This window comes from Capricornis sumatraensis, chromosome 7, assembly GCF_032405125.1.
Source record: "Capricornis sumatraensis isolate serow.1 chromosome 7, serow.2, whole genome shotgun sequence".
NCBI lineage: Eukaryota > Metazoa > Chordata > Mammalia > Artiodactyla > Bovidae > Capricornis > Capricornis sumatraensis.
The window spans coordinates 83995175-84018243 of NC_091075.1; the positions used below are offsets into that span (position 1 = coordinate 83995175).

Sequence of the window (23069 nt, forward strand, 5' to 3'; positions counted from 1 at the left end):
GTTCTAAAGAGATGTCTCAGAGGCACAAGCAGATGAAGGGAGCAAAGAGCTAAAAACAGAGTCAGGAAACCCGACAACTCTGTTGTTATCTGCTTCATGTATTGGGCTTCCACAATTACTTCTTTTGAATGAGAAATTCTGCAGCTATTAAAAAAAAAGAAATTTGAAAATCACTTTCAATATTTTGCCCTTGGGTTTCAACAATGACTTACATAAGAACCTATTAGATGAAAATCAGTTTCGGGTATTTTGAAAATTTTTAAGAATTATTGTTCATGGAATTGTTCAATACCCCAAACATAAACAACACTGTGACCAGCTTCTCTCAAAATCCAGAGTCAGGAAAAAAACTGCTTTTTCCTGATGAAATGATACATTTTCTGCCAGAAAATGAAACCGCCATACCTTAAAACTTATGCTTGTTTTCTATTCAACTGCTTTAGCATTGACAATATTGAGATTTTCTTGATGTAAGTTTTCCATGTCTCCATATACTTTGCTCATATTATTCTTACATTAATTGATTTTTCATAAACTTGTAGTTTTGTACTAAAATATGATTCCTTCCTTGAATGATGGTATGCATAACAATACAAATTGCAGTATTCAGGCATATTTAACTAAATATACATAAGATAAGACTCTACACATGGACATCACTAGATGGTCAATACCGAAATCAGATTGATTATATTTTTTGCAGCCAAAGATGGAGAAATTCTATACAGTCAGCAAAAACAAGACCAGGAACTGACTGTGGCATGGACCATGAACTTCTTATTGACATATTCAGACTTAAATTGAAGAAAGTAGAGAAAATCACTAGATCATTCAGGTATGAACTAAGTCAATCCCTTACGATTATACAGCGGAAGAGACAAATAGATTCAAGGGATTAGATCTGACAGACAGAGTGCCTGAAGAACTATGGTCAGAGGTTCATGACATTGTACAGGAGGCAGGGATCAAGACCACCACAAAGGAAAAGTAATGCAAAAGGGCAAAATGGTTGTCTGAGGAGGCCTTACAAATAGCTGTGAATAGAAGAGAAGCAAAAGGCAAAGGAGAAAAGGAAAGATACAAGCATCATAATGCAGAGTTCCAAAGAATAGCAAGGAGAGATAGGAAAGACTTCCTCAGCGATCAATGCAAAGAAATAGAGGAAAACAACAAAATGGGAAAGTCTAGATATCTCTTCAAGAAAATGAGAGATACCAAGAGAACATTTCATGCAAAGAGGGGCACAATCAAGGTTGGAAATGGTGTGGACTTAACAGAAGCAGAAGATATTAGGAAGAGGTGGCAAGAATACACAGAACTGTACAAAAAAGATCTTAATGACCCAGATAACCATGATGGTGTGATCACAAATCTAGAGCCAGACATCATGGAATGCCAAGTCAAGTGGGCTGTAGGAACTAGGAACAAAGCTACTGGAGGTGATGGAATTCCAGTTGAACTATTTCAAATCCTAAAAGATGATGCTGAGAAAGCACTGCACTCAACATGCCAGCACATTTGGAAAACTCAGCAGTGGCCACAGGACTGGAAAAGGTCAGTTTTCATTCCAATCCCAAAGAAAGGCAATGCCAAAGAATGATCAAACTACTGCACAATTGCACTCATCTCAAACACTAGTAAAGTAATGCTCAAAATTCTCCAAGCCAGACTTCAACAGTATGTGAACCTTGAAATTCCAGATGTTCAAGCTGGATTTAGAAAAGACAGAGAAACCAGAGATCAAATTTCCAACATCCGTTGGCTCATCAAAAAAGCAAGAGAGTTCCACAATGACATCTACTTCTGCTTTATTGACTATGCCAAAGCCTTTGACTGCATGGACTACAACAAACTGTGGGAAATTCTTAAAGAGATAGGAATACCAGACCACCTTACCTGCCTCTTGAGAAATCTGTATGCAGGTCAGGAAGCAACAATTAGAACTGGACATGGAACAACAGACTGGATCCAAATAGGAAAAGGAGTATGTCAAGGCTTTTTTGTCACCCTGCTTATTTAACTTATAGGCACAGTAATCATGAGAAACACTGGTCTGGATGAAGTACAGCTGGATCAAGATCGCTGGGAGAAATATTAATAACCTCAGATATGCAGATGACACTACCCTTATGGCAGAAAAAGAAGAAGAACTAAACACCTTCTGGATGAAAGTGAAAAGAATGAAAAAGCTGGCTTAAAGCTCAACATTCAGAAAACTAAGATCTTGGCATATGGTACCATCGCTTCATGGCAAATAGATGGGGAAACAGTGGGAACCGTGACAGACTTTATTTCGGGGGGCTCCAAAATAACTGTAGATGGTGACAGCAGCCATGATATTTAAAGACGCTTCCTCCTTGGAAGAAAAGTTGTGACCAACATAGACAGCATATTAAAAAGCAGAGACATTACTATGCCAACAAAGGTCCATCTAGTCAAAGCTATGATTTTTCCAGTAGTCATGTATGGATATGAGAGTTGGACTTATAAAGAAAGCTGAGCACCGAAGAATTGTTGCTTTTGAACTGTGGTGTTGGAGAAGACTCTTGAGAGTTTCTTGGACTGCAAGGAGATCCAAACAGTCTATCCTAAAGGAAATCAATCCTGAATACTCACTGGAAGGACTGATGCTGAAGCTGAAACTCCAATACTTTGGCCACCTGATGTGAAGAACTGACTCATTGGAAAAGACCCTGATGCTGAGAAAGGTAGAAGGCAGGAGGAAAAGGGGCCGACAGAGGATGATGTTTGGATGGCATCACTGATAATGGACACGAGTTAGAGTAAATCCCGGGAGTTGGTGATGGACAGGGAGGATTGGTATGCTGCAGTCCATGGGGTCTCAAAGAGTCAGACACGACTTAGTGACTGAACTGAACTGAACTAAATAGAATCTCTGGATTGTGGGTGCAACTAAGAGCTTCCACATCAAACACACTTGATTTATTTCCTATCAATTTATTTGTTGTAGGACCCAAGGCAATTTACTTAATTTCTTCCCAACCCAATCTCGCAGTAAACTGAAATAATAATTGCCAACTCATGGGGTTGTTGTGAGAATTAAAGGAGATTATGTGTTAATAGTTTTCAGAGCAGTTATCATTATTATTCCTACCATCTATCTAGAAGAAAAATTCAGTTCAAAGAATTCATAGCTCAGTAGAATACAATATTAACCCATCGACACTTCTGATATATTTATTAGAATTTTTAGAGTAAATAAAAAAAATGTTCAAGGGGGATAGACAATTAAATATCCTAAATAGACCCTGGTTACAATTAGACACACTAACTAGACATTAACTAAGCTATACTTATAAATCTATTTTTAAAGTTATTCCGTTCACATAGTTGATGGTATGCATTTTACTACTCCTTTCCCTGCAATCTTAAGAATTCCTACCAAGTTGAAAATCTAAAGTGCTTCATAAAGTGACAGTTTAAATTATCCAGGAACTCTAAAACAAATGAAAGTAAATTTCATGCCCTCCCCCAAAATTTAAATGATTAAGAAACAGATGTTTTATATTAACCATTTTTCTAGAGGTAAGATAAGTCATTCTTAAAGCCGAAAAAGTTGTTTTTATGTTGGCTGACTATGGCTCGTCATAGTAATTCTAAAAATTTGTCATAAGAAAGAGGGTGAAAAACAGTCGTTGGTTACAACATAAAGAGATAGTGACCACTGGAAATATCCTAGTTATTTCCTGTGTGAAAGTGTGAAGTGTTACTTGCTCAGTCCTGTCCTACTCTTTGAGACCCCTTGGACTGTTGACCCCCAGGCTTCTCTGTCCATGGGTTTTCCCAGGCAAGAATATTCGAGTAGGTTGCCATGTCCAGGTGATCTTCCTGACCCAGGGTTTGTTATAAAGAACACTTTATAGTTTACAATTAGGCATAAAGACTAAGTTTACCTAGGTTGGGGAAGGAAATGTTTCCTACTGGGCACCCAGAACCCAACTGCACTGAGAGCCTGGCTCCCCCAAAGGAGCCTGGAGTGCAAGGACTTGGACGGAAGTGCCAAGAGAGGTGGGCCAGGAACAAGTTACTGAGAGCTGTGAACTCAGGCTCAAGGACTTTAGATTTTATCCTGAGGACACTGAAGAGATGCTGAAGGCTTTACCCAAGGAGTAAATAAGGGCTGCTAGAGTAACTGAGCTAAAATCAAGTGCTTCTCTTGTGGTATTTCCATTTACAATAAATATTAGACAGTACTAACTAACATAGAGCACAACTGCACTCATCTCACACGCTAGTAAAGTAATGCTCAAAATTTTCCAAGCCAGGCTTCAGCAATACGTGAACCGTGAACTTCCAGATGTTCAAGTTGGTTTTAGAAAAGGCAGAGGAACCAGAGATCAAATTGCCAACATCCACTGGATCATGGAAAAAGCAAGAGAGTTCCAGAAAAACATCTATTTCTGCTTTATTGAATATGCCAAAGCTTTTGACTGTGTGGATCACAATAAACTGTGGAAAATTCTGAAAGAGATGGGAATATCAGAGCACCTGATCTTCCTCTTGAGAAACCTATATGCAGGTCAGGAAGCAACAGTTAGAACTGGACATGGAACAACAGACTGGTTCCAAATAGGAAAAGGAGTACATCAAGGCCGTATATTGTCCCCCTGCTTATTTAACTTATATGCAGAGTACATCATGGGAAACACTGGGCTGGATGAAGCACAAACTGGAATCAAGACTGCTGGGAGAAATATCAATAACCTCAGATATGCAGATGACACCACCTTTAGGGCAGAAAGTGAAGAAGAGGAACTAAAAAGCCTCTTGATGAAAGTGAACTCTTAAACCAGCCTGCCCCACTCCCTCTTAAAGTGGAATGCTGAATTCTGCAGCTATGAGACTCTGGCTTTTAAATTGGTTCTAATTTTTTACTAGATCAAATTATCTTGTTTCAGTTCCTTTGTTTATAGGAATGATTTATCTAACCTATCCTACAGGATTTTTTATGAGATTCTCATGGAATGAGGTAGGTTAACACATTTTGTAAACTATAAAGCATTTTAATAACATAAACTATATAAAACTAATTATAAAATATTTAATATTGCTATGTATACAAGGAGGGAAAAAAGCTGTCAGGAGAGTTTCTGAATGGGATTACAGGTATACAGAGTTAGGTCTAAAGTGTAGCCTGGTCTGGGGTTTGAGAATTGGGCTGCTTACACAAGGAAGTAAGAGAAAACAATTTAAAAACTAAAAAATATGTGGCCTAAAATAAAAAAGAGTCCCTGGTAGCTCAGAGGTTAAAGTGTCTGCCTGGAATGCGGGAGACCCTGGTTTGATCCCTGGGTTGGGAAGATCCCCTGGAGAAGGAAATGGCAACCCACTACAGTACTCTTGCCAGGAGAATCCCATGGAGCGAGGACCCTGGTAGGCTACAGTCCATGGGGTCACAAAGAGTCGGACACGACTGAGCGACTTCACTCACTCACTCAATGTGGAGGAAGGGATCTTTCCTTTGTGCTAGTGGGCAATGGAGAGGAGATGGCAACATCGGGGTCAATCAGTGCTTAAGAGTCTGATGACAAGATCAAGTATTTAGTGGGGCGGCAGGGGGGTGGAATTAGAAGGATGACTGAACATGTGAACAAACAGCCTCAGGACTCCATGTGAATTTTTGTATGAACCTTTACTCTACTTCCCACTGTCTGTGATATGGGCCATTATTTGGATGGTGAGGGCAAGAGTCACTGGGTATCATCAATGGACTCCCCTTTTTAAGAGGAGTCAACAAGAGCAGAACTGGAGTTGGACTGTCTGGGTTTGAATGCAGATTTCCAGCATGCTAAGTCACTTCAGTTGTGTCCAACTCTGTGACACCAGGCACCTCTGTCCATGGGATTCTCCAGGCAAGAATACTGGAGTGGGTTGCCATGCTTTCCTCCAAGGGATCTTCCCTACCCAGGGATCGAACTCATGTCTCTTTCTCTTTCTACTGCATCTCTTTCTACCACTTTTGGATTTGTAACCTTGGGCAAGTTATTTAACTGTTCTCTGTTTCAGTTTCCTCATGTGTACAATAGGAATAATAATAATATTAAAATACATATTTCCTAGGCTTGTCATGAGGAAAATAAATCAGAATTCACATAAACCACTTAAAACAATGTTTGGTATGTGGTATATCAATAATGTTAACTATAATTATTTTATATAGGTGGGTGTACTCATGCATGCGGATACACATATACATTTCATAAGGAGATCAAAATACATCCTAAACTTTCCAAAATGCATCCTAAACTTTCTTATATCTGCTCATGTTACCTATATAAAAAAAATAAGTCTTCACAGAATTGTAGTAAAACCTTTATGAATATGTGAAAGGTAGTGTTTTCAAGTAGTATTTTAAACTCTGAGTATAATCAAACAGATCAGAAAATTATATATTTCAAACCAAAATAGAGGTGGCAAACTATAGTGTCAGACATGTTTCAGGAAACTTTTAAGTATTTAAGTCTCTCAATTATCCACTTGCATAGCATCCTAAAGGTCACTTAAAACATACATTATATATTATATTAAATACTTTAACTTTTTATGCTAGTAGTAAATATCTAAACATTTGAAGATATCTCTTGATACATCCGTGGCTAGTAAGAAACATGTTGATGTTTGGCAGAAACTAACACAATTCTGTAAAGCATTTATCCTTCAATTAAAAATAAATAAGTTCAAAATTTTAAAAAGAAGAAATGTAAAAAAAAAAAAAATCTGACCTCTCCTTGAGGAATAATCAGGTAAAAGGCAACATTTACAACCATGATCTTTGAACTGATGATTTTTGCTTTGCTTCCTAACCAAATCCCAGTATTCAATATTACATAATTAGCAAACCAGCTGAAAATTAGGACATCATGTGACCGATTTTTAGATCTATGGAAAATCTGCATATGCAGTTCCTTTTACTAGATTGTTTTCCTGTCCCAGATTCCATTCCAATGCAAGGAAGACACTAATCTGAGATTCTGGAAACTTATCTCAAATAGCTCACATTTAGGAGTGGGGAAACCAAAGGGACTAACATTTGTTGTATACCTGTTTTGCTCGAGGAATTTTACTAAGCAACATACATACTCTGCACATTATTTTCACAAGTGAAAATTAAGTGTTAACATTTAATTTTTAGTATGTGGAATCTGACATGGATGATTCAAGAACACTCACACAGAGTAGGGCTTGTTTCATGGTCTTCACATGTTCCAATTTTGTACTACCTGGTGAGAAGCAGTTACTCCAAAGTTCATTAAAATTAAGTTACAGGGCCCTCAATGACATGGGTCACTTCCATGTCACTGAGAGACCAGCAAAGTATTCATTAAGTCCATATTTCTGCTACATTTGCAGAACTAACATTTTTTGTACTCCTTTCCTTAAGGATGATTCCTCATATAGTATAAACTTAAATCCATTAAACTGCTGCTCCAGATGTTCCCTATATTCTACCGCTTTCCTGGCAAGAAAAGCATTAACATATATGGACTCTGCAGCATTCTAACCAGCCACATTCCCACAACTTGCACATGTGTACTGCTCACCAATTAGAAAATTATCTCTGTTTGTCTATTCTCCACAACAATTATGTGAAGCAGTACCATACTGCAGATTAATGAACTGAGAATAAAAAATAAGAAGAAGAAGAAGAAAATAAGTGTCCATAGAATTCAGACGGGAAATGATGGAGATTAAAAAAAAAAAAAAAAAAGCAACGAACAAAATACAAAAAACACAATCCCAAAACAAAACTAGTTTCTTTTTGGATTTCAAAGCCAGAAGTTTGGTTTTGTTTTATCTTTTCCTTTATTTTTCTTTAAGTCCATGCCATTTAATCCTTTCCCTGCTTCATTTTTCAGGCTTGAATAAAATGAATAAATAAAAAAAGGTGACTGCAAACCTGCAATATTAAATGGTTCTTTTGCTTCTACTTCCACCCCTACTTCCAGAAAAATCAAATATGACGTTTAAAATCCTTCACACATAGCAGTTCCCAAGTATTTTCCACTTTTCTCAGAAGGCTGGTTGTTCCTCCTTTAGGAGCCTCACTACACTGCCTACGGTGTAGAGAGAAGCAAGATCTCTGTCATCTTCCAAAAAATGGAGCAGTGGGCCCACCTGTCCAGTCAGCACACAGGCCAGGGCTCTGCGTAAAAGCTACAGCTTGGCTCACAGAGAGGGCCTGCTGTGGACTGCTGTGCTGAACTGGTGCCAGCCCGGTCTACCTGCTGAGTTTGTCTTTCCACAGAAAAGACATTAACAAGCATTTTGGAACAGGAAGAGGCAGTCAGTGCAAAATAATTAATTGAGCTGTGTGTGTGTGTGTTAGTTGCTTCAGTTCAGTTCAGTCGCTCAGTCATGTCCAGCTCTTTGTGACCCCATGAATCGCAGCACGCCAGGCCTCCCTGTCCATCACCAACTCCTGGAGTTCACTCAGACTCACGTCCATCGAGTTGGTGATGTCATTCAGCCATCTCATCCTCGGTCGTCCCCTTTTCCTCCTGCCCCCAATCCCTCCCAGCATCAGAGTCTTTTCCAATGAGTCAACTCTTCTCATGAGGTGGCCAAAGTACTAGAGTTTCAGCTTTAGCATCATTCCTTCCAAAGAACATGTCCAACTCTTTGCAACCTTATAGACTGTAGCAGTAGCACAAAACTGACCGATACCCTAAACTACTGTACTTCTGACTTAAGAGTCCTGTAAAAAATACACAACTTGGTTTGCTACAATCTACTCTTTAACATTAATGACTGTGTCCCATGATTTATTTAACAGAAGACTATATTGTCTGATCACCCCTACTTCCTTGGAGGTATTGGAACTCACAGGCACAGATGAGCTAATACTCCCTTATTTTGCTCTGACTTTGCATAAATGGAGTATCTGACAGGGGAGGAGGGAAGGAAAGAGGGAGAGAGAAAAAAAGAAAGGAGGAAAATGAGATAAAGAAGAGAAACAGAGTGGGAAAGGGAAAAAGGAGATGTGACAGATGAAAATAAGAGTGTGAAATTATCATAGAAGATAAAAGACACTATCCATCTCTGAGTAAAAGAACAGACTGTATTTTCTCTAAATCTTCCAATACTTAGCCGGAAACATGTTTCCAAGTAGGAACATTTTCTCACAAAGCATATGCAAAACATTTCAACCCTCTGGTTTTGGCTCTTTGATTTCTTTTTTCTTTTTTTTTTAACAAGATCATTTACTTAACAAAGTTAGGAGCCCAGTTAGTTAGAACCAAAGATGTGTGTGATGGATGAAGAAGACAGCCTGGGCAATAGTCCAACAACTGTAACAGAATTAGAATCATCACAAACACTTTAATCCCAATTATTTCATCTGTGGGGTGTTTAATGCCACAAGTATTTGGCATGACTCAACAAAACTGTGGAACTTACAGAGAAATAAAAGAAACAGAACTAAATGAATGAAATAAAATGAACCAAAGTTATTTCTTTTTTCCATGAGGCTGGGGTTTATATATTCAGAGTCAGTAAAGCAAATGTCAAAATAGAATGTATATTTGCGTGTCTGTGTGTGTGTTTGCATGCAATTATGGTATTTTTCAGTGTTATAAAAAATAAAACCCAAGTACTTTTATTAATATCAAGCTCATAGTGATACCATCTTGACATCCCTCCCTACCCTTTCTTTTGAAAAGCTTCACCACAATCTTAACACATACCCCATAAGTAGTCCATGTGCACAAACCACAATCATCAGGCCAAGTATCTGCACTCTGCTTGATAAATGTATAGCAATAAAGCCATGAACACTGAATCACTGGAATGCATGACTGAGGGTCAACTTCTGATCAATGAAGTTTTGTATATTCTAAGAGTTTAAGAAATAGTTTAGATGATATTATTAAAGTACCACACAAACTGACCAGAGACTAAAGGTTATGGAATCTACAGGAAAAACAACCTAGAATAAAGCTTGTCAATGAGATCCTAAAAACAAAAGTCACACACATTTTTAAAAAGGATTTTTGAGCATGTTTTAAATGACAGAAAGGTCTCTTTATGTTTTCTTTAAATTGCTAAAGATTAAAAAAATCATTAAAAATTATACCAACAAAACATGGCAGCTGGTAATAAAAGTCATCATGCTAAGCCACCGAGTTTTCAAAAACTCCAAGTAGTGCACTTACTAAATTACAGTTTTATTTTATAGCTTTGCAACACATGGAATTCTCATTAGAGATACTAGACGACAAACTTGAACTTTGGGGAAAAAAATGAAAGATCATAAATCCCCACGTTTCACCAGACAGTTCTTATGTACCTTGCAGTGTTTCTTTTTATTTACTTTTTGCTTTACAATAACATTATACAGGCTTAGAAATTTTTAAGATGATAATGAAGTAAGTTAAACGGAATTTTAAAATCTCTATTTCTCATGAAATGCGTTGACTAGAATTACGTTTTAAATCATTCAATTAAGTGTTTTCTACTGTTGTTTTAATATGAACTTTAAATTAAAGCCTTTTCTTATTTTATGTGATTAGAATGAGGGAAATGAACAAAACCTATACACCGGAAACTCCAGTGTCAAAAGAAAAATGTAAATTCCCATTGAATTTTAATACTCAGGAATACCTGTACCACTGTTTGTAGTTTGATCTATAAATAGCTATTTCTAGTACAATTTATGACATCAGATCGTACTATTTTTGTGAAAAGTTCTCTGTTACAACACCTTGTATATGTTACCAAAATGTATTATAAAAAAATGAGCTGTTGTCCAAAATTTGGATTTAAAATTCTTAAATCATTTTTCTTATTCAAAAGTCAATTTTTTTCTTGTTCAAACACTTTGAAATCTATTTCACTAACTCTGAACAAACAAACGTCTAGAGAGTCAGAACCTAAAACAGGAAAAGTAAACATATGATAAAGGGAGACCCCCTAAGTATTCATGATATTTTGGAAGTTAAATACTTAAAAATGGGTCATTTATATTTTGATTTAAACATTTTCAATAGAACTAACAATTCAGTTAAGATTTTCACAGTGAATAACTACCAAACCTTCCAGTTTTCTAATTCCTATATAATAATACTTTCAAAAGTGTTATGAACAGATCAGAGAATCTCCAGTTATTCATTCTTATATTAAATATATCTTACTGAATAAATTTATTTGGTTTATTATTTGAAAGTTACATTTTGTTAAACTTTTTGTAAAAATATGAACTTATAAATCTATTTATTTACTTATTTATTAAATCTATTTATTTTTAAATAAAATTATGTTTTAAGCAACCTTTGTAAACATTTATAGAAACGTAAGTGTACCATTTAGTCTGTGATAGAATATATGATACATTTTTTAGTGTCAATTAAAAATACCATTAGGAGTGTTTATGCATACAATAGATTAGGATAACACCTTTGAAGAAATCACTACCAATCCAACTGATTATATACATTTTGATTAAATAACTAAATATGCATTTACCCAGTAAAGCACAACAGTAGGAACTACTCTCTATAGATAAACACCCACCCGCCAGAGAGACCAGAACAGCAAGAATCACTGAATCTCTATTGCAACAATTTACATTTTTAGTTCTCATACTGCTTTTATAGTTAATATCACTGTTTCTGGAAAGAAAACAAAAGGACAAAGACTGCAATCAATTTTTAATGATTTACAAGCAAGGCTGAATATTGGAACTTCAGTCAATTTTGTTGCTTCATGAAAACTATAGCAAAAGTTATTTTAAGATTGTTAAAAAAATCATAATCATCTTTGAATGATTACATACCTTTGCTAACTTAAGTTCAAGTTATTCTTTAATAAAATAAAATATATCTGCTAATTTAATTTGAAAAAATAAAGCATAAAGAATCATCAATTTTTACAACAGTTTTTTCTTTAAGATAATAAGAACATATTTTTTAAAAAAGAACATTTGACTCATAAAAGGAAAAATAACTATCGTTATTTTTGTTAATCATGTTATCATGTTAATCATGTTTTGTTATCGTTAGTCATGTACGTCATATCCTATTTTTATAGTCAAAGGTAAAAAGGTTTCTTCTAAATGAAAGAGAAATAAATTGGTCACTCAAGAAAATACCTAAAAAAAGCACACCAAACAAAGGAGATTTAAGTGGTCAAGTCAATCAACAAAACTGTAGTGAAAATAACTAAAGAACTGACATTTTCTCTGCAGTAGCAACAATGAATAAAGTCTAATGTTTAATTAAATGTTTTGGGATTGTTTTGTCTATAAATAGCTATATCATCTCATTTTGATATTTCATGTAGAAAACGCCAAAGGATCACATTTTGTAAAGCAGAATGTTAATAATATAAAATAAGGGCAACTAACACATTTCTAAGCATAAAAAAAAAAAAAAAGAATCCTCTTCCCATACTATCTATATCCTATGTGGACTTAGATAAAGAACTAATAATATTTACAAATGACAATATTTTAATAAAAATAGTTTCAATCAAAGGAGAACAACCATGAGAAATGCAGAAATTGTTCAACCATTTCCCCGCCTTATATGAGGATATGAAATCCTCTTACATGTCACCCTGACACCCAAGAAGATCTTTGTCTACCTCAAAAAAAGGCTTAAAATTTCAAGACCCAACCTTCTGCTCCCTATTCAAGGTTTATAAAGCAAAAAGCCAAAACTCTACACGGTGCCTTCCTAGTTCCAACAATCTACGATTCAAACAGGGGTAATGGCTCTTTTTTCCTTCAGTAGCATCCTGGTGAGGGAATAATTTTACTGTCGTTTTTCTTTGGGGTCCTGCCTCTTTATCTAAAAGGAAATGAATTACAACCGGATGACAAGGCCACACAACAAAGCCATTTAGTTTTACAAATCTATTATGTCGTCCAATCGTTTTATGGGCCTGGTCCTATTATAAACCAAGAAAAAACCCTAAAACAAACTTTCTTCCTTTTCTTTATTTCCATTGAAAGCATTTACAATTTTATGACTGTTTTTCAAACAGTTCAGCACCCCTCCTCAATTTTTCCCCTCATGTGGTGTTTTTTTTTTTCTCCCTCAGAGTCCCTCCATCCCACTTCCTCAAACATACAAAACATTCAGAGACAAGAAACTGGAGTTTTCAAATACAAACTGCTGACAACTGTCAGAAGCACTTTACTGGGACATTACTAACTGTAGCTTCAATGAATCAAGCTTGATTCACTGCGGGTGAATCATTTTCAATGCAGAGCTGTTCAGCAGTAATTGGCCAAGAATCCCTGCTGCGAAAAGCACTTGTCAAATAATGCTTGTTTACAAATATATCTCTCAACAGCAAAAAGTGGCAGTTACTGAATAAGTTCAGGGCCACCTCTAATATTCATAACAGTGGACATGCTTCCTTTATTTACTAAATCTATTAAAATTTTCACTTGTTGATACACTTGCTAATATTTGTCCTGCCTGATCAATCTTAGAGAAATGTTTTGCCTTTTATATGCCTCTGCATTATTCTACAATAAAAGTCGTGTGTGTTATACTGTAGCTCAAAGGCTTCTTCCATATGTATTCATGCCTAAAACGTGTAGTAAGACAACTAAAGATACATTTACCTTATCATAGAGTTCAGGCTAAAGAGTAAATTTTCCTTATTTCTATTACGCAGTGTATTTTAACATTTATTTCATATCAGTCCAAGATTCTAGATATAAATTTGACTTTTTTTGTTCAATTTTATTTATGTCAACCAAACTTAAATATTAAACATGACTGAGTACCAATTATAAAAGTAAACTTCCATTTATTTCTACCTGACTTGATTTTTTTTCATCGCATAACGGGAGCATTAATAACATACACATATATATATAATGGATATATACACTACAGTCTGAGAAGTCACAAAGCATCTATAGGTTGCAGAAAGCAAAGTATAGAACAAGTTTTTAAAAGCGTTAGTACATACATAAAATTTTTCTTTCAAAGTTCCTTCAAAAACAATCAAAGGCAAACTTGAAAACTCCAATCTGAATCTTTAAATAAATAAATTGCTGTTATAAATATCTTATATTCTTGTTCTTTGATTAGACTAGCAGCATCATGGAGAAACAAAAAGAACATATTAATAAGAAGTCTGGCATAACACTAAAAGAAAACTGTTGGGCAGAGAAGAGATGAAGCAGATGAAATATACAAATGCATACATATATATATATGTACATGTAAAATTGTAACATTTTATTTCTAATTATGTAAAATAGTGTAGTTACAAAATGTGCCCCAAACAACAGACATGCTTTTATTTCTACTGTTTTCAGAACACTGGCTCGTAAAGTACCACTCACTGTTGGTTAAACCCCTGCAATCCTCATCTCACTGAAGCCCAAATTTTACTGTTCCACTCGCTAGGTAAGGACAGCACAACCTGTGGGTATTAAGTCCGTGATGTCAGCCAGTCTACCTTCCACAAGACTCCAGGTCTTCTTACAACACCACAGGAGACCTAATCTATTTCCCTGCTTCCCTCCATTTCCTTTTACCTCTTCTCTCTGTCGTCTGGACCCTTACTCCCATTTAGCGCCACCCTCCCTGAGACTTCATTTCTTCCGTTTCTCTAACCAAGAGCTACTACTCCTTTATACCTCAGCATAAGCCCTTTCCCTCATAATACCTAGGGGTAAAAAGGAAGAAAGAAACATAACGGGAACACACGAAAGAATAAAATGATACTACTATCACTCTTTAAATCCAAACCAGGTTGCCCCTTTCAATAGAGTAAGACAGTTCATAAAAGGACTCCTAACCCTGTCATAATTCTCCGGACTTCTAACATACTAAAAAAAGGACACGACTTCAGAAAACACTTTTTCAACTTTACCAGGGAGGTTAAAAATGCAGACTGCTTGTGTTAAGCATGGGGTATTGTAGGCAGGTAAGCAGACGTGTAGGTAGGCAGATAGATAGATGGACAGATAGATCGAGCTACATATAACCCCTGAATCAGATTTTTAAAAACAAATTTGGAGGGTAAAGACAGCTCATGGGGTGCGGAGAGGAGTATTGATCCTTCCTGTTTTTCACACGGTTCCTAGGGAGCTGGCAGCGCTCCGAGACCAGCTCAGCCCCTTCCCCTACAGCCAAGACACAACCCGTGCAAGTCACGAGGACACACACGACTCCGCCGCTGCTGCTTCATCTTTCCGGTCCCGCGTCCCATGCCCCACGAATGTAAGGGCATTTTTAAGGTTCTGTGCCTCACTCGAGGCATCCAGGGCTCCAAATCGAAACCCCAACCTTCCCGCCGAGGTGGGAAGGTTTTTGATGTTTTCGTGGTGGAGCTGACCACCCAGACCACATCTTCTCGTAACCCACATGGGATCTAAGATGCTGCCCCCACCTTGGAGGGCTGCGCGGTCCGGGCGCGGGAGAAGAGCGAATGTGGCGGAGCTGACCCGGAGGCCGAGGGCGGCGAGCGGAGCGGTTTGAGCCTAGATCCGGGAGCCAGGAGCGCGGCTCAGGTGCCGCTCCCGTGCCGGCCCTCCTCTCCGGGTGCAAGGCAGGGACAGTCTTCTCGGTCCGGAGCGCGGGATAAGGGATAGGGGAGAGAGCTGGGCACTCTAGGATTCCGAGCGGAGCTTTTCCCTTTCGGAAACGTGGGGGAGACCCGATTCGGTGGGTTCCAGCATCACCTTCCAAGCGGCGACACTCCCCTCCCCCGAACCCTCCGCCTCCCGCGGCATCCCACCTTCCAGACTTCCATTTCGTCTGGGTGATCATACGACCCCCAAAGTGCGGCACACCCCCACGGTGTGAGGCGCTGTCCGTCCTTCTCCATCCCCCCTCCGGCGAGAAATAAAAGCTCTTACCACCCACCCTAGAATAGCAGCTGGCGATGTCCTAAATAGCAGCTCCCAGAAGGCACTTTACCCCAAAATAAAAGCATCCAGCCACCCCCACCACGTTCCCCAGCCTCAGCCCCAAATAACGGTTTCTAAAAGCCCCACCGCTCCCGAGATCCCCGTCACTGCGCTTCAAACAGTCCCCACTCTTTAAAGCCCGAAATGCCACTTCCCCACGCGCTTCAACTGGGACCCAGCCGCACCCAGCCTCCCGGCGCGGGTCTCGGAGCCTTCTATCCTCCTGGCTTCCAACTTCCCAGCCCCCTCAGTCAGCCTAGGTCCACAGCCAGGTTCCGCGCCGAGCGCTACGCGGCTAAACTCAAACAATGCGAGTGGAGACGGCTGAGAACCGGAGGGAAAAGGCTAGCGAGAGCGGACGACCCATGTTAGTTCCGAAAGAGGGGTGCGATTTCGGCCGCGGCGGCCGCGTCTAGCTCGCCAGGACCCGCGCGGCCAGGCCCCGCCTCGCTCCTCCGCCTCGCTCCTCCGCCCCGGGTCGCAGCGGTCCCCACCCCCACGGCTTTACCTTCGTTGCTGGGGCTGGCCAGGAGGGTCCGGAGCGCGGCGCACAGGAAAACGCAGGTCCAGAGGGGCGCCCTGCGAGGTGCGGAGGAGCAGCTGGCCAGGGACGCAGGGGTGCTGGGGGGCCGCCGGCGTCCCGCACCCCGGGGCCCCGAGCCCCACATCTTGTCCTCGCCGCCTCCGCCGCCGCTGTCCCGCGCCGCTCAGTCCACAGCTCTCGCCTTGTGGAGGGGGCGAGAGAGGCTCGCGGTTCCTCCCCGTTCCCGGTAGGCTCCTTCACCTTCGGGCCCGCGGCTCGCCCCTTTGAGGGGACCGCGGGGCTTCTCGTACGGCTGAAGTTTGCTTCCAGAGCCCCACACCCTCCTCTCCACTGGGGTTAAATGAAATACTAGTGACGGCGGACAGTGTAGCTCGGGACTGGACTCGAGGGTGTCGAGAAGGTCCAGCGTCCCGTTCTGTGCCTCTTTATAGACTTTTAAGGATGGAGGTCTTTGAAATGCCACTGGAGGGAGAGGAGGGGGAGATAAAAGCTCCTTTTCAGTCTTCAGGGCTGAAATGGGCGAAGGTGAAGAAGACAAGTCATCTTAAGAAGAAATTCTCGATAAAAAGAGGAGAAAAAAGCAGGGTGGCTAAGGAAAAAGGAAGATGAGTTTGGAGGGGGTGGGGAAACAGGGTAGGGGAAAGACAAGCAAGGCGAGCGGAGGAAAAGATCCGGAGAGTTCAAAGACGCCAGCAGAAGGAAAGAGCTGCGGGCTGAGCACTGACGAGGGAGGGACCGGCGGCAGCGGCGGCCCGGAGCCCGGAGGTTCCCGCGGCTCGGGGAGGAGGCGGTGTGTGCGCGGCCAGGCTGGCGAGCTCGGAACTGCACCGCCACAGCGCGCTCCTGCTGAGTCTGGAGCTCCGGCGTCTCCTCAGCCTCCCGCTCTGCGCCTACCACCCTCCTCCCTCCTCCTCCTCCTGGCTCCCCCTGCCTCTCGCAGCCTCGCCAGTGAGAGTCTACTGTAAGTGTGAGCTGCTTAAACGGAGTCCCACACCCGCGGAGGGAAGTAATCTGGCGGCTGCCGCGGTGAGTGCTGCTTAACAGTGGCCGGAGAGGCGAGTCTTCCTCCGCGGATAATTAGGGCGAAGAATTCTCCTGATGATGCCTGCCAAGACCTGGGCTCCCGGGAGGCTGAGGGAAACCAGCCCCCAGTTCAGCAGGCAGCCTTCAGAGGAGCGGGGCCGTGGGTTTGGCCGACTGCCTGCTGCCCACCTCAGGCTTGTGGCATCAACAACCTTGTTACACCGCCCAGCATTCCTAAACTGTGCGAGTCTGTGGCTAGTTTATTTAACACCCTTTAACCGCTTACCGCTACTGACCCGCTCTATTCTTTCAATACTTTGGCGGCTGGAATGAGATAATTAGTCAACGTTTTCTTCTAAGTAAACGGCAGACTGTCCAAATACAGAGACGGTAGCTACGACTGAGATTTCAGGGAGTCAAGGAATTTGGCGATTGAGAATTGTCGCATACTTTAAGAAGTGATGATTTAATTCCTCAATCTCACTGATGGAATGTTTTATGTTTTAGAAATTATATGATATGCAGATATATGAAATTCCAGTGAAATTAATTTCAGGATATTTTAAATTAAAATTATTTTAATTTCTTGTGTTCTCCTGCATTGAGAAACAAATAATTTAGAAAAACCGTTGAAAACAATCAACTTTCCATATTTCATCTCTATTATGTCTACTCTTGTTTTATTTTTCTTCAATTTTCTCATTCATTTTTTTTTCAAAGAGGTCCATCTGAAGGGCAGTTCTAGTATACTAGCATTAAAAAAAAGACTGTAAATAAATCTACAAAAAAGTGTGATTTTAGAATAAAGGTATCTCATTTAATTTGGTGCGTAGTAACTACTGTAAAGACTAGATTTTCACCCACACCCAAAAAAGGCAGGTCTGCTCATCAACTTTAATAATTTTAATATCCAGCGCCTTGTTTGTATTCACAATAAATTTCTCATAATGATTAGCTGATGACATTTGTTTTTTGTTTAAATATTTGAAATAAAAATGAAAGAATAAAGTGGCAGTGATGTAATTTTGAAAAGAGGTGGATGCTCATCTTTATTTTTTCCCCTGAAATGTTTTGGCACCAGAAATCTAAAAGCAGCTTCTTTCTATTAAAACGTGCTCCAAATGATTGAAGCAAATTTAGAGGAATGTCAGTAAATCAGTCTTTCAGTTGGGCAAAAAGCTTCACAGTGAGATGCAAAGTTAAAGTGGATGTTTTATTTGAAGACCATTCAAAATGTAAGCTCCTCCCCCTAAATTAATAGTTGAGCCATTTAAAAATATCCAAACAGACTATCAAGGAAGTTATCTAAAGTCTATGAACACATAATAATGCTGTGTGTGAAACATAGGCACTTTAATGGGCCTTTGAGCTTGTTTTACTTCTTCAGGACTTGTATCCAGTAAAATGAGGGATTTGGAGAAGATCTTCAAGTTCTCTTCTCTTCCTTTGTCCTTTATCTTCTCTTCCTCTGTTCTTGGCATTTCTGTTACTACTCTGTTCATCTATCTCCAATTATTTACCTTTGACTGCAAAATTACCAAATTTATTCAGCCTTTCTTTGAAAACCTTCTACTCCAAAGAACTTAAACAAATTTTCTATTTTTTTTACACTAAAATTTTCAATTCAGTATTCCCTAAAATGTCTCATACTTCTCTGCTTTTACATCTGGCACTCCATTCTACAGAAGTTTCACCTCCTAAAAATGTTTAACACTTCCCCCCACCTCCTCCCGTCACACACATCTCTCATGTAAAACCCTACTCAGTGTCCCAGGAGAGTCAGGCATTCAAGACTGATGTTTTCTCTTCTAAGAAAGAAATGATTTGGTTTTCCTCCCCCAAGTATCCATAGCTTATGTTTTATATCAGTCAACACAGTGACAATACTTCCTGAATGAAAAACTGGGATAAATTATCTAACTATGTGTATTCAATATATATATTGGGATAAAGAGAGTTTAGACTAGGTATGCCAAAGAAAACCTGGGACACTGTTCCCTAAGGTGGAAATTGTGCTATCTTCTCCTAAAGGGGCTAAAAATAAAGAATGCAAAGTCTTTTTATTCTCTATCTTAAATAGCAGCCATCATTCTCATGGTTGTTTAATAATATTTATTACATATCTTTGAAAGAATGAACAGCTGTAACATGAACCCCAGTGACAGAAATGAAAGCCATTTTTTTGTCTAATGAAGGTTAATCAGAGAAGACAATGAGAGTGCTTTGTCTTGGGCCTCAATCTCAAAGGAAATCTTATATTTGACCATGTGTTGAAATTCTTCCGTTAGAAATATTCAGCATACTTACACTGAATGATGGCATTGCATGAAAATTAGTTTTTGTGTTTTTTTTTTTTCTTCATACTACTGCTTTGCACAAAATGGCAATGATATTTGTATTTCTCATTGTTCTGGATAACTGCTATGGCCTCTAAATTGTGAAGGTAACTGATGTCAACCCAGATCCCTGCTTGGATCTGGCTTTTGTTCTGAGCTTTCATGAAAAAAAAAAAAAAAAGAAAGAAAAGATGTCCAAAATTACCTTAACATGACATGCTGAGTAGTTCAGTTCAGTTCAGTTCAGTTCAGTCGCTCAGTTGTGTCTGACTCTTTGCGATCCCATGAGCCGCAGCACGCCAGGCCTCCCAGTTCATCACCAACTCCAGGAGTCCACCCAAACCCATGTCCATTGAGTCAGTGATGCCATCCAACCATCTTATTCTCTATTGTCCCCTTCTCCTCCTGCCCTCAATCTTTCCCAGCATCCGGGTCCTTTCCAATGAGTCAGCTCTCTGCATCAGGTGGCCAAAGTACTGGAGTTTCAGCTTCAACATCAGTCCTTCCAATGAACACACAAGACACAGGACTAATCTCTTTTAGGATGGACTGGTTGGATGTCCTTGCAGTCCAAGGGACTCTCAGAGTCTTCTCCAACACCACAGTTCAAAAGCATCAATTCTTTGGCGCTCAGCTTTCTTCAGAGTCCAACTGTCACATCCATACATGACCACTGGAAAAAACATAGTGTTGACTAGACGGACCTTTGTTGGCAAAGTAATGTCTCTGCTTTTGAATATGCTATCTAGGTTGGTCATAACTTTCCTTCCAAGGAGTAAGCGTCTTTTAATTTCACGGGTGCAATCACCATCTGCAGTGATTTTGGAGCCCAAAAAATAAAGTCTGACACTGTTTTCACTGTTTCCCCATCTATTTCCCATGAAATGATGGGACCGGATGCCATGATCTTCATTTTCTGAATGTTGAGCTTTAAGCCAACTTTTTCACTCTCCTCTTTCACTTTCATCAAAAGGCTCTTTAGTTCTTCTTCACTTTCTGCCATAAGGGTGGTGTCATTTGCATATCTGAGGCTACTGATATTTCTCTCGGCAATAGTGATTCCAGCTTGTGTTTCTTCCAGCCCAGCGTTTCTCATGATGTACTCTGCATATAAGTTAAATAAGCAGGGTGACAATATACAGCCTTGACGTACTGCTTTTCCTATTTAGAACCAGTCTGTTCCCAGTTCTAACTGCTGCTTCCTGACCTGCATATAGGTTTCTCAAGAGGCAGATCAGGTGGTCTGGTATTCCCATCTCTTTCAGAATTTTCCACAGTTTATTGTGGGCCACACAGTCAAAGGCTTTGGCATCGTCAGTAAAGCAGAAATAGATGTTTTTCTGGAACTCTCTTGCTTTTTCGATGATCCAGCAGATGTTGGTAATTTGATCTATGGTTCCTCTGCTTTTTCTAAAACCAGCTTGAACATCTGGAAGTTCACCATTCACGTATTGCTGAATCCTGGCTTGGAAGATTTTAAGCATCACTTTACTAGTGTGTGAGATGAGTGTAATTGTGCAGTAGTTTGAGCATTCTTTGGAATTGCCTGAAACTGAAAGTCGCATCTGACACTTTGTGACCCCATGGACAGTACAGTCCATGGAATTCTCCAGGCCAGAATACTGGAGTGAACAGCCTTTCTCTTCTCCATGGGATCTTCGCAACCCAGAGATGGAACCCAGGTCTCCTCCATTGCAGGTGGATTCTTTACCAGCTGAGCCACCAGGGAAGCCCAAGAATATCGGAGGGGTAGACTATCCCTTTACCAGTGGATCTTCGTGACCCAGGAATCAAACAGGAACCTCCTGCATTGCCGGCGGAATTTTTACCAACTGAGCTAGTGAAGCCTATAGTTACTATAGGTGAAGGTTCTATAGTTAAATTCAATGTATTAATAAACCTGAATATATCTTCGCTGAATTCAAGGTAGAACAACAGAAACAATTAGACTTGCTAGTATTTACTGATAATTTGTTATGATAAAGCATCATGTGATGTTTTGCATTAATTATTTTACTTAATACTAACACTCCATCATGCCTATGTTAGTCCCATGTTGATGATGTCAAAACTAACAGAATGAGGTAAGCAACCTAGGTAGTCTAACAACTGGTAAGATGTGGACATTTTAACTCACGGCACTGACTCTGTGAGAAAAATGTAATGTCATATCAATTTGATAACCATTTGATCAAGGAAAAAAGACGACTACCCAAGAATTTTGCATTAATGGAAACAATTAATACATAAAAATATTCCAGTTTTCAGGTTTATTTGAATCTAAAATGAATTAGCCAAATAGGTCAGATAGATAAATAGGAGAAAACAAGAAAGGAAGGATCCTAAATGAGCACTACATGGAGAAAAAGACTGTCTCATGTACAGAAAAACATATATACAACTTGTATGTGTACAGTGGAGAGAATGGACCAAATCAAGAAAATAAGAAGACTGAGATATGCCATCTTTGCCAAATGGCAGGAAGCTCATGTAATTGGTGGAAAACACAAGCAGCAGTGTTTATAAAAATAATCTAAACAAAATTTCATAAACCAAAGAATGTGTTTCCTAAAATATTATGTAATCTTAGCAATTTTTTACATAATCTTTAAAATATTTTTATCACTTAGCTACATCGTTTCTTTGGACAATTTGGGGGGGGAAAAGGCAAAGTAAAATTTAACCCTTGGTAGATTTTAAATATGAAATTATCATGTCAATGTATGGCAAAACCAATACAGTATTGTAAAGTAAAATAAAGTAAAAAAAAAAAAAAAATACCGGATTTATTCTCCAGAAAAAAAAAAAGATTTATAAACATATTCTAAGATTTAGAAACATATTAGAAACTCTAATGAAACTATAAGATACTCTAATGAAGTTGCTTTTTCAGATCCATGAATTCCTGAAAAGGATAGCTATATGGTGATGTCAGTTATTTTGATCCCAAAGATAACGCTTGATTAAAATATATTTAGGCAATGAATAGTATCTCTTGAAATTCACAACCAAATTAATGCTAATATATTCGTTGTTTTATGTTATATTTTAATTTAATTAACATAAGAGCAATTTTTATTATTTTTTTAAGATTTTTTTAAGGTCCTAGAATCTCTTTTCTCTATTAGTGACCCAAATTTTTATCTAACAAGGTTAAATTTAATATTATTTAAATCTCTTTGATTATCAGTTGGGTGTTTAGTTTTTGAAAGGAATTAATAGTATTTTAATTCATTAAAGTGTAAATATATGTTATTTCTTTTCTTAGCAC

The 23069-nt window shown here is 39.0% G+C and overlaps 1 protein-coding gene across 4 annotated transcripts in view; it reads right to left on the reverse strand.

Annotated features, from left to right (window-relative positions):
• EPHA5 (EPH receptor A5) overlaps positions 1-16563 on the reverse strand; it is a 412214-nt gene extending 395651 nt beyond the window's left edge. For all 4 annotated transcript variants that reach the window (XM_068975450.1, XM_068975448.1, XM_068975449.1 and 1 more), the window contains exon 1: positions 16404-16563. In XM_068975450.1, coding sequence (XP_068831551.1) covers positions 16404-16563 — 160 coding nt within the window. The remainder of the gene's footprint in view (positions 1-16403) is intronic.
• Positions 16564-23069: the final 6506 nt, after the last annotated feature.